This window comes from Hypomesus transpacificus, unplaced genomic scaffold (genome assembly GCF_021917145.1).
Source record: "Hypomesus transpacificus isolate Combined female unplaced genomic scaffold, fHypTra1 scaffold_492, whole genome shotgun sequence".
Lineage (NCBI taxonomy): Eukaryota > Metazoa > Chordata > Actinopteri > Osmeriformes > Osmeridae > Hypomesus > Hypomesus transpacificus.
The window spans coordinates 39,642-51,040 of NW_025814007.1; the positions used below are offsets into that span (position 1 = coordinate 39,642).

Consider the following 11,399-nt stretch of genomic DNA (forward strand, 5'->3'; position numbering starts at 1 on the left):
CCCTGGGGGAGTTGTCTTGGCGACTGAATGATTAAAACACATATGAACCGTGCGTCAAAACCTCCCTGTGGAGAATTGACCGAGCTCATGTAGCTCGCTCTTTTGACACTGACACTGCGAGGGCTTGTCAACGGAGCGCGAGGAGAACGCATTGAGAGGAGAAAAACCTCACAGGTTAACATGACAGCAGGTGGATATTAACAATGCAGGGATTCGACCTTAACTGACCTAAATTCTTTAACACAGCCCTTCAACATTGCCCTACACTCTATTACAGCCTACATAAGGGTACGGCTCCGATTTTTTTTTTTTTTATGAATTCGGTTTCATACTTTGAATGAAGCAAGGTTTGAATTATTCTTGTGCCTGGTGTCTACCATGGGCCGGGTGTCAGCTGAGGGGACAAGGAGTGAATAGAGTTTTTGTGACAGCGTTTGATGAATGTTTAATCCAACATTCCCATACATGCCTGGTTGGAATCATCCCCAGTCAAAACCAGTCAAACACACACAGCAGGTGTTTGAAATATTCATTCACTACACGGTTCATTAACAATGAAACGTACCAAGGACCCCCTTTTTAATTTATTCATTTCGATTATCGAAACAAAAGACTGAAAAATGGTAGACTAAATCACGCCACGCTATTCTGGATTTGTCTCAGAGATTTGTAACAATTTGTTTTGTGACAAATAACTGTGCCGGTTGAAATCCCGCTGTCGTCTCAGAAAGAGAGAGAGAAAGAGAGAGGTGCAAGCTTGCTGTAAGAGAGGCAGGCTTTCCTGATATGGCTGCAACAAATCACTCCCTCTCTCTCTCTCTTTCCATCCCTTCTTCATCAGACCCACGACTGTTTGACCTTTGACCAGTCCAGGAGAGCAGGAGAGCTCACGCTGACGTGTCTCGGAGACAGAAGTGTGTGTGCGTGCGCGTGTATGCGTGTGTGATCGTTTTTATATTAATGATCTCACTTGGTCAGGTGTATTAGTCAGATTAAATGACTGATTTCCATCTTGTCATGGAAGAACTTGTTAATGGTCTTGTCAAGAGTGGGCTAATTAAAGTAATTACATCACACGATTAGGCTACTTGCCGAGCCTTGAAGTTAACTGAATGTATGATGTGCAATTACAATAGCCTAATGATTAGGCTACATAAAATGTTTTCTTTCCATTATTGTTATATTATTATTTTACGGTGTCAGCACAGCTATATATGAAAATATGCAAAACTCAAACTCGACTCCAAACACAGTCCAGTAGTGATGTGTCGTTCGTGAACGATTCGTTCATTTTGAACGAATCCTTATAAGGACTCGGGAGTAACGAGTCCTCTCAACGAGTGATTCGTTCATTTCCCGACTCGGTCTTTCTACGAGTCTTTGGATCATTTTTCACGTGACCTGCATAGGCTCTGTAGCTAGAGGAAACGAACGATTCGTTCCTTTCCCGACTCGGTCTTTCTACGAGTCTTTGGATCATTTTTCACGTGACCTGTATAGGCTGTAGCAAGAGGAAACGAACGATTCGTTCCTTTCCCGACTCGGTCTTTCTACGAGTCTTTGGATCATTTTTCACGTGACCTGCATAGGCTCTGTAGCTAGAGGAAACGAATGATTAGTTCCTTCCCCGACTCGGTCTTTCTACGAGTCTTTGGATCCTTTTTTCACGTGACCCGCATTGTATTTTTTAGTAGAGGAAACAGTTTCCTTATTCCCTTTCGCGTGGCCGCTGTTTTAGTAAGACGTGAATGAATGATATTCGCTCAAGTCATCATACTGACTGGTTTTGTTATTTTCACTTTACATTTACACTTACAGTTTAGTGCAGTGTAATTGTTTGACGTGATAATTAAGTGCTAGTGTGATAATACACGACCAAATCATACAAACTCATGATACATTATTTTAATGCAGGAATTTATTTTGAAATAGTATTTGCTGGTGCACATGTCATGCACTAACCTACAGTGGACGTATAGGGGCTATACGTCCTTTGCAGTGGACGTATAGCCCCCACCCCCCCCCCCCCCCCCCCCCCCCCCCCCTCCCCCTGAAATGAACAAATGACTCGAAAAAAGATTCGTTCATTTTACTGAACGAGATTCAAAGAACCGAATCAGTAAAAAGAACCGAACTTCCCATCACTACAGTCCAGCCAAGACTCCGTCCCGCACTAGACCCTGTCTCCCGTCAAACAACGTCACTTCCTGGAAATGCGTGAGAACAATGGCGTCTTCCAGTCAAAACGGTACTCTGGGAGATGCACAGACAGAACGACGGCTGGAACTCGATCCCGACAATGATCCGTCAGTGGAAGATCTCGGGCCAGTGGTCAAAAGAGACCCGGTTATCAAGCTTTTGTCCACGGTCACTGGTCTAGAGCCGCTGTCATGGTCAGAAGATCACCGACTCTCCGCCTCCACCGCCTCTGGGATAGCCTTGATGGAGGTTGTTTGCGATGTTCACAGTAAAAATCAGGACTTGGTGCTTCACCGAACACACATTCCACTACCGGACAAAGTGTGCGAGTTGAAGGTAAATGTGCAAAAGTTGCGGTTGCGTTTTTCCTACATTTGTAGCAGGTTGTCGGATGAATACGTAGCTAGCTAGCTAGCCTGCTAGAGTAGAGTACAGCTAGTCACGCTGTCGTTGTTTACATCCAGCTCACTAGTAAAATACCTCGCGAGAGACAGCAGTGAAATGCGAATGTTGCACACGGGATCACTGACATGAGATCTTAGCTGTTTTCAGGTCAAATATAAGAGAAAATATGCGTTTTTTTTTTGCCCATCTTTGACCGGTGTTATGTCGAACTCTGTTTCCCCTTCGATATCTGTTCCCCCTTTTTCTCAGTCATCTGCCTCAACCTCTCCACAGGGTTAACAAACGTTTGTCAGGTCGTACGTCAGAAAAGTAGAAAGTTATTTGAAAGAGAATGACATTTGTGAGGACTAAGAGCTTTCTTTTGAGCCAAATCCATTGTGTTTGAAGTTAAAAAAAAACTAGTATTAAAGTAGTAGTAAAAGGCCTAAAAAAGAATAATTTACAAGAAAAAAAACATGCACTAAGCACGACTGTATCATTGTTTGACTAAAACCGTGCCACACGTGTTCAGGTGGGGCCCGAGGCAGAGCTAGAGAAGGCCAGAGAGAAGTTCTCCTTCTCCCCCGATCCCTCCATAACCCAGCCCTTCATGCTGGACCGGATCATCAACCCCAGCTGTGGGCCCCCCAAGGGCATCCTGTACTGCAGCTGGTCCCCGCTGGGCTGCGACGCTAACGGACGCTGCCTCCTCGCCCGCCTCTCCCTGGACCGCAGGCTGACCATCCACAGCAGCCAGAAGCGCCTGCAGTGGTCCACGCTGGTCGACCTCACCCAGATATACGGGGAGAGCCTGGAGGGGCGGGGCTACTCCCTGCAGGAGGGGGAGCCCCCCTGCGGAGCCGGTCTGGCAGACCTGGAGGAGCTGCAGAGGCGGTTCCGCATGCAGACGGCGGTGCGGGCGGAGTGGTCGAGCGTGTGCACCACCCAGCACGTCCAGACCAACAACGAGTGCAAGGACGTGGAGACAGTGCTGCTGGCCGTGCTGATGGAGAACGGGGACCTGGTGGTGTGGCAGTTCCGCCTGCCCTTCCTGGGAAAGGACTCAGTGTTGTCCTGCAACACGCTGCGCTCCGGGGTGAGCTCCCCCAGCGTGCTGGCCTGGTGGGAGTACGAGCACAGCGGGCGGAAGATGAGCGGGCTGATCGTGGGCAGCGCCGTCGGCCCCGTCAAGATCCTGCCCGTCAACCTGAAGGCGGTGAAGGGCTACTTCACCCTGCGGCAGCCGGTGGTCCTCTGGCACGACACGGACCAGATCCCCGTCCACAACATCAAGTGCGTGGCTCTCCTTCACCCCGTGCAGAAGTGTAACTGCAGCCTGGTGGTGGCTGCCAGGGGCTGCTACGTCTTCTGGTGCCTGCTGGTCATCTCCAAATCAGGCCTCAGCGTCCAGAACTCCCACGTCACCGGGCTCCACTCCCTCCCCATCATCGCCATGACGGCGGCCCGGCAAGGAGGGTCCGTCTACACCTGCTCGCTGGACGGAGCCGTCAAGAAGCTCACGCCCGTCTTCAGCGAGCAGAGCCTGTCCTTCCACCAGGAGGACGTCCGTCTCCCGGAGGGACTGCGAGGGAGGAGGCTGTACGGGGCGTCAGTCAGCCCCAACGGGGCCTACCTGGCCCTGGTGAGCTCCGAGGGCCTGGTCCACGGCCTGCACCCCGTCACCCGGCCCTGCCAGGTGAACTTCCTCACCCTGAAGAGGCCGGAGGACGCGGGGGTGGAGCTGCTGGAGGCGACGCCGCCCAGCCTCTTCAGGCAGGCCGACCTGCTGGACCTGGTGAGGTGGCGCGTGCTGAGGGAGCGGCGGATCCCTCCGCACCTGCAGGCGGAGCTGGACCGGAAGCTGGACGCCACCGGCTCCGCCTACCTGTGGCGGCTCAAGCTCTTCCTGGTGCGGGTGCTCTACCAGTCGCTGAGGGCGGCGCCGGCTGAGGCGCGGTGGAGACCCACGCACGAGGACACCAAGGTGTTCGTGGGGGACGAGGAGGAGGAAGGGGACGAGGGAGAGGGAGGTGAGGAAAGAGGAGGAGGAGGTGGTGAGAGAGGAGGAGGAGGAGGAGGAAGAGAGAGAGGAGGAGGGGTGTTGAACCTGCTGTCCCGGGAGCCCCAAGTGTCGGAGGAGAAGATCAGCGAGGTGCTAGCGTGGATGGCGTCTGTGGAGGCTCACCTGACCAGGGAGCACATGAAGAGAGTCCTGGGAGAGGTGTACCTCCACACCTGGATCACTGAGAACACCTCCATCCCAACCATGGGTGTGTGTGACTTCCTGTCCAAAGACCCCAGCTACGACGACAGGGCTGCCAAGGTAGGAAGTCTTGGGCTATGGGAGCCTATGCTTGGTGATATGTGAAATCTAGTCCGTTTTCTATTTTCAAATTCAATGAATTGTTAAGCACTAATCTTGTGTAAGCTATAGTCTCTCTCACCTCAAGCTTGTGTGTGTTTGTTTTTTCACTCAGGTGTTGATAGGTCACATCCAGAAGAAGATGAACAAGCAGACGTTTCCAGAGTACTGCAGCCTGTGTAAGGAAGTCCTGCCCTTCAAGGAAAGCAAACAAGCTGTGTGCATCAACGGCCACGTGTGGTTCAGGTACACTGCAGTTACCCTCTGCTACACTACCGTTACACTGCAGTTACCCTCTGCTACACTACCGTTACACGACAGTTACCCTCTGCTACAGTACTGTTACCCTCTGCTCCACTACCGTTATACTGCAGTTCCCCTCTGCTACACTACCGTTACACTGCAGTTACCCTCTGCTACACTACCGTTACCCTGCAGTTACCCTCTGCTACGCTACCGTTACACTGCAGTTACCCTCTGCTCCACTACCGTTACACTGCAGTTACCCTCTGCTCCAGTACCGTTACACTGCAGTTACCCTCTGCTCCACTACCGTTACACTGCAGTTACCCTCTGCTACAGTACCGTTACACTGCAGTTACCCTCTGCTACACTACCGTTACACTGCAGTTACCCTCTGCTCCGCTACCGTTACACTGCAGTTACCCTCTGCTACGCTACCGTTACACTGCAGTTACCCTCTGCTACGCTACCATTACACTGCAGTTACCCTCTGCTACAGTACCGTTACACTGCAGTTACCCTGTGCAACAGTACCGTTACACTGCAGTTACCCTCTGCTACAGTACCGCTACAGTACCGTTACCCTCTGCTACAGTATCGTTACCCTCTGCTACACTATCGTTACACTGCAGTTACCCTCTGCTACACTACCGTTACACTGCAGATATTTTGTAGAAACTTTCTTTCCAAAATATCTTTTTAACCTTTCAAAACCTTTGAAAAACCTTTCCCAAATGTTTCTTTTTTTCCATCACTTTTTTCAAACAGTGAAAGGAGGAGAGCAGAGCAGCCTAAAACAGAGTAGAGCAGAGCACAATAGAGTACAGTAAAGTTTAGGAGAGTCCTCACCAAAGAAGCAAACTTTGTTGGGAAACTTTAGTTCATATATATTTTTCCAACCTTTCAAAGCTTTTTTTTTTAAAGCTTTTTTTTATAACAAAACATATACTTTGTTCCACTACCGTTCCACTACAGTCACAACACTTGTAGCTCCACACAGAGATGCCGCTTCACAGCAGCCAGTTAACGGCCAGTGTTGGAGCTTGCTCTGAGAGGCAGAGTTACTGCTCTAGTACGTCCAGCTGCTCTAGTACGTCCAGACGCTCTAGTACGTCCAGCCGTGTCTTCAGACTGTGGACTGGCTTCTCTCCTAAGCTCCCAGACACGGCACGGGGAGGAACGTAAATAACTTCATGCCAAATGCCATTTTGGACGGTTTATTTATTTTCCCAGCCTAGTAATCAAGCCTCCCACCTTTTGATATTTACCCATGTACCCCCCCCCCCCCTCCTCCTCCTCCCTCCTCTTCCTCCCCCCCTCACCTCTACACACCTCTTGGCTGGATGGTATGTGCTGCCCCTAGTGGCCGTTGGTCCGCGTTGCGCTGTGGAGCTGGGTCTCCCAGGTTGTGACAGATTTCCAGTCTCCTCCTCAGCCCTAAGGTGTGTGTGTGTGTGTGTCTCCGGCAGGTGTGTGTTGTCGTACCAGACCTGCCAGACCTTCTCCTACAGACGCTGCCTGCTCCAGGACAGCATAGCCAGGATGCCCGTGCCCGAGGGTGAGAACTCACCTTCCAGCTCTCTGTCTCTCTCTCTGTCTCTCTCTGTGTGTCTCTCTCTCTCTCTCTCTCTCTCTGTGTGTCTCTCTCTCTCTCTCTCTCTCTCACTCTCTCTCTCTCTCTCTCTCTCTCTCTCTCTCTCTCTCTCTCTCTCTCTCACTCTCTCTCTCCTGCCTTCTGCTTTAGACCCAGACTGGATCAAGAGGATACTGCAGGGCCCCTGTACCTTCTGTGACTCTCCCCTCTTCTAGAACACTCATCTAGAACCGGAGAACCCTTTCCTCATCTAGAACCGGAGAACACTCTCCTCATCTAGAACTGGAGTACAGGCTTCTGTTGGACAAAGACTGGCTGTATTTCCGTTTGGACTGGATGGACAATTGACCACAGACACCACAATCCCCTCCATTTTTACGTTCCTAAGAATCTACTAGATTTATATCTGTGTATATTTAATGTACAAAAAAATAACGTGAACTTTTATTTCTAAGAAAAAACACAATAAAGTCTTTGAAAGAACTCTTGTTACTTCATTTAATGAAACGAAGTAAACTTGTTCAGATGATTTTCTCACCCAGTAAGAGTTCACGGCTCTATTTTTAATCTACCTCGTTTTCCTAATCTCTACTGTATTTCTGGACGTTTGCAAGCTCCTCTTTATTGCTAGCAAAGGAGGAGATGAAGTGTTAGACCTATTTTAGTCTTTCCATTAGAGACCAATAAATACACACTGCATTCTGTGGATATGTGGAAAAATCTCAGCATATCCATATTTTAATTGGCAGTGTAAAACAATTTCCATTCTGTGGAAAGAGAGAAAAAAAAAAAAGCATAAATCCAGTGCCGCTCAGTCATTCTCTTAGATAAAGACTTCCGCTGCTGGTGACAGAGAGAGGGGGGGAGGGACGAGGGACGAGCGAGAGGGAGGAAAGAGAGAGAGTGTGTTTAAGACTGTTGTGGGATCTCTCCTGGGAATGTGCTCTAATGAGATGCAGCAGTAATGAGGGACAGAGAACAGTGGCAGAGGAGGCGTGCTCTAATCAAGTGGGGTTACAGAGCATGTTGTTAAATACAATTAACCCTTTTTATTTTGGGGGGGTGTGTGTGGGGGGGGGGGAGGGGGTCAAGGGGGCCGGGGGGGATAGATCTGCACTCCTCCATGTGTTCCCCATGTGCTCCTTTCGCCTCATCCCCCTTTCCAGGAGACATGAGGGTCATCGCCCGGTGATCAAAGATGGAGTTGGATCGGGTGACTAGGGGCTGGTGGACGTGTGTCTCTCCATCAGGTCCGCGTCTCAGCCCCGGATGAGCCAGGGGGAGGGATGAGGGGCCGCGTCCCTTCTGGTGTCACAGGAGATGATAGCCTGCCCTGAGGCAAGGAGGGCGGATGAGGCCTGGGTCTCCAGCCCTCTGCTCTCCATGACAGGCGCTCGTTTCTTTCGGGGTTTTTTTTTTATACCCACAATCCACCTTTTTTTCAGCAAAACAGGAATCCAAACTATCAGACGTGAAATCTGTGAGAATGTCCTGTCGAAACGTTTCCTCTGTCATCACTCCCTGATGCCGGTCGAAGCCCCAGGACGAATGAATCCTGACGTGCGAGGGACTAGACGGGTGGTTTAGTTTGCGCTACTAACTAACACGTCAGCTACCCTTTCGATTAGCTTCTCAGCTCGGGTTTGGTTCTCGCTAATTGTCTTGTTTGTAGAAGCAGAAGTCACCGTTCAGGTAGGGATGTTTTAGTCACGGATAGGTGGAGAGCAGAGATGCTAAAGAGGTCGGCTGTTTGGTTGAACCTCCTCCTTCTTTAATATAATAAACTGTCAAAGAGCATCTCCGGCAGTAATTACCATCTCCTCCTCTGTCTCTCTGCTCTCTCAACACTTCAAAAGAGGAATTCTTCTCCATGCATTTAATATTTATATCCTTTATGTCAATGGCTCCATTCCATAAAACATTAATAGCATTTCTTTCTTTCTTACATTTTTGGTTCATATATTCTTTTTGTTTGTTTATATTTTGAATATGATGTGGTCCATTGTGTTCTGTTAAGTTCTCAGACGCAATTTGTAACCCTATAGTATTAATGGTTACTGCTCTGAATACATTGGCTGACTTTGTTGACTGAAGTGCCTCACTGGATAACTGAAGTGCCTCACTGGATAACTTAACAGTTGGTTTTATGTGTTGGTTGATTCACTGGATGATATCTTGTTCCAAGTCAAATCTCTCGTTTGACTTTTTCCAATTTAATTAACAGTTTTAAAATGGACTCAATTATTTGTTTTACTGTTCAGGGAGGTTTCTAACCCATTTATAGTTGGCATATTCACCCATTACAAGTGATGTTTGTTTACCAGTCAAACAGACAAGAAATGGAACGTCACTCAATTCTGAAATAAACAAGGATGCTGTGTTTGGACCCCAAAAATAAACACTCGCGAAACGTTTGGGGAGACGAACGACTCTCTGAAGTCGCTTCAGGCAGATACTCACACAGTCCCACCCCCCGGGGGAAACTCTCCCCTCCTCTGGCGGTAAAGTATTCTAAACTGAAACACACCCACCACCCCCCCACCCGCAAAAAACTTGTCCCAGCTAATGAAGTCTGTGTGTGGTTTCTGTGCTGTCGCCACCAGGAGACGGCTGACATGGTGTTTTAACTGGTCGGCTCGCCTCGCCCCCTGAGGGTCGAGGTTACTGACCTGAGACGAGGGCCGGGGCGGGGCTGATGGGAGGAGGGGGGAGGAGGAGAGGGAGGAGGGAGTGTCCATCATTAGAGCTGCTGCTGTGACTGCGAGGGCACTGGAGGGGAACTAATACTGAACAGCACAACAGGCCTGGCGAAAGGAGGTGCAGTCTTTTACTGCTACATTAATTAAGCTCATTCTTCACATGGGCCCCGGTATCACTCAGCCCATAGCAGAGCGCCAAGCGAACGAGCTGCTTTTGTGCGAGAACAGTTTGACTCTTATCCTGATGTCTCTCACACTAATAGGATTTGCATGATGTGCACTCGAGGTGATTGACGGAGAGACGTGTTTGTTTATTTTTTCTCCACTGTTCTACCCAGATCACTTTATGAGAATCAGTGAAGATGTCAAACAAGCTTGCTAGTTTTTCAAGTTCAAGGTTTCAGCGAGGCTGACGGGGTGTGTAGCCTACTGTCAGCAGAGCTAGAGAATGCAGAGATTGTCCTGTGATCCTGGATATTTGTTTTAGGGATGTGTCCCTGCATTAGTGAGGACTGGGAAAGCTGACAGCTTTCTGCAGGAGTGACAATGTTGAGAAGCAGCTGCGAGCGTTTGCCTGTAGGTATGAAGATCCAGATTTCGTAGCAGGAACGCTTAACGTTTCCTTTTGAAGGCTGAAGGCTTCTTTTGTGTCTTTTACATCGGCAGGTTTTAGCGAGAAGAGAGGAGGAGAGAGGAGGAGAGAAGAGAAGAGAGGAAAAGAGAGGAGAAGAGAGGAGGAGAGAGGAGAAGAGAGGAAGAAATGGGGCTCATTCGAGATTTCACTCTAATAGTCGTCTTTCAGAGATCAGAGCCTGTCAGATTCACACACTTTCGTTTTCACAGCGTCAGAAACTCTTAAACTGCATTTGGGATGGCTTCTATTATGGTATCTGGCTTGGAAAAGGGTACAGGAAGTTCAAGTCACCTTTGCCAGGTCAAAGGTCACGGCATCTGGGAATAGCGGGTTCATCCATGAACATACAGTGCCCTCCAAAAGTATTGGAACAGTGAGGCCAATTCCTTTATTTTTGCTGTAGACTGAAAACATTTGGGCTTGACATCAAACGATGAATGTGAAACCAGAGATCAACGTTTCAGCTTTTATTTCCAGGTATTTACATCAGGATCTGATGCACAAATTAGAAAATATCACCTTTTTGTTCGAACCCACCCATTTGTCACGTGAGCAAAAGTATTGGAACATATGACTGACAGGTGTGTTTTGTTGCCCAGGTGTGTCCTATTACATACATTATTCAATCAATAAATACCACTGAATGTCTACACTCAGGTTCAGATTGGGTAAGATAGGTTTTGTCTATGCAGACTGTATTCAGAGGTGAAAACAACATGAAAACCGGAGCGCTGTCTTTGGGTGAAAAACAAGCAATTGTGAGTCTTAGAGAAGATGGAAAATCAATCAGAGCCATTGCAGAAACATTGGCCATAGCCAGTACAACCATTTGGAATGTCCTGAAGAAGAAGAAAACTACTGGTGTACTAAGTAACAGACGTCGAACAGGTAGACCAAGGAAAACATCAGCAGTTGATGACAGAAACATTGTGAGAGCTGTAAAGAAAGACCCTAAAACAACTGTTAGTGAGATCAGCAACAACCTCCAGATGGCAGGAGTGAAGGTATCACTATCTACTGTTCGCAGAAGACTTCATGAACAAAAGTACAAGGGCTACACCAGAAGATGCAAACCACTCATTAGCAAGAAGAATAGGAAGGCCAGGCTGGAATTTGCCAAAAAGTACAGAGATGAACCTCAAAAATTCTGGGACAAAGTTTTATGGACTGATGAGACAAAGATTAACTTTTACCAAAGTGATGGAAAGGCTAAAGTTTGGAGAAAGAAAGGAACTGCTCATGATCCCAAACACACAAGCTCATCTGTGAAACACGGTGGAGGTA

General features: G+C 48.5%; 1 protein-coding gene across 1 annotated transcript; it reads left to right on the forward strand.

Moving 5' to 3' along the window:
• The first annotated feature begins 2,126 nt into the window (after window positions 1-2,126).
• gtf3c4 (general transcription factor IIIC, polypeptide 4) lies at window positions 2,127-7,259 on the forward strand. Its single transcript, XM_047017187.1, has 5 exons — window positions 2,127-2,535; window positions 3,116-4,906; window positions 5,061-5,191; window positions 6,658-6,746; window positions 6,933-7,259. The coding sequence occupies exons 1-5, from the start codon at window positions 2,227-2,229 to the stop codon at window positions 6,995-6,997; spliced, it is 2,385 nt and encodes a 794-aa protein (XP_046873143.1). The 5' UTR covers window positions 2,127-2,226; the 3' UTR covers window positions 6,998-7,259.
• The last annotated feature ends 4,140 nt before the right edge of the window (window positions 7,260-11,399 follow it).

What these genes read in the sequence shown, in the direction of transcription:
- gtf3c4 (XM_047017187.1), top strand. Translation starts at nt 2,227, where the DNA reads ATGGCGTCTTCCAGTCAAAACGGTACTCTGGGAGATGCACAGACAGAA. An exon ending in AACGGCCACGTGTGGTTCAG is followed by an intron (nt 5,192 to 6,657) that starts GTACACTGCAGT and finishes TGTCTCCGGCAG; the next exon opens with GTGTGTGTTGTCGTACCAGA. An exon ending in CAGGATGCCCGTGCCCGAGG is followed by an intron (nt 6,747 to 6,932) that starts GTGAGAACTCAC and finishes CTTCTGCTTTAG; the next exon opens with ACCCAGACTGGATCAAGAGG.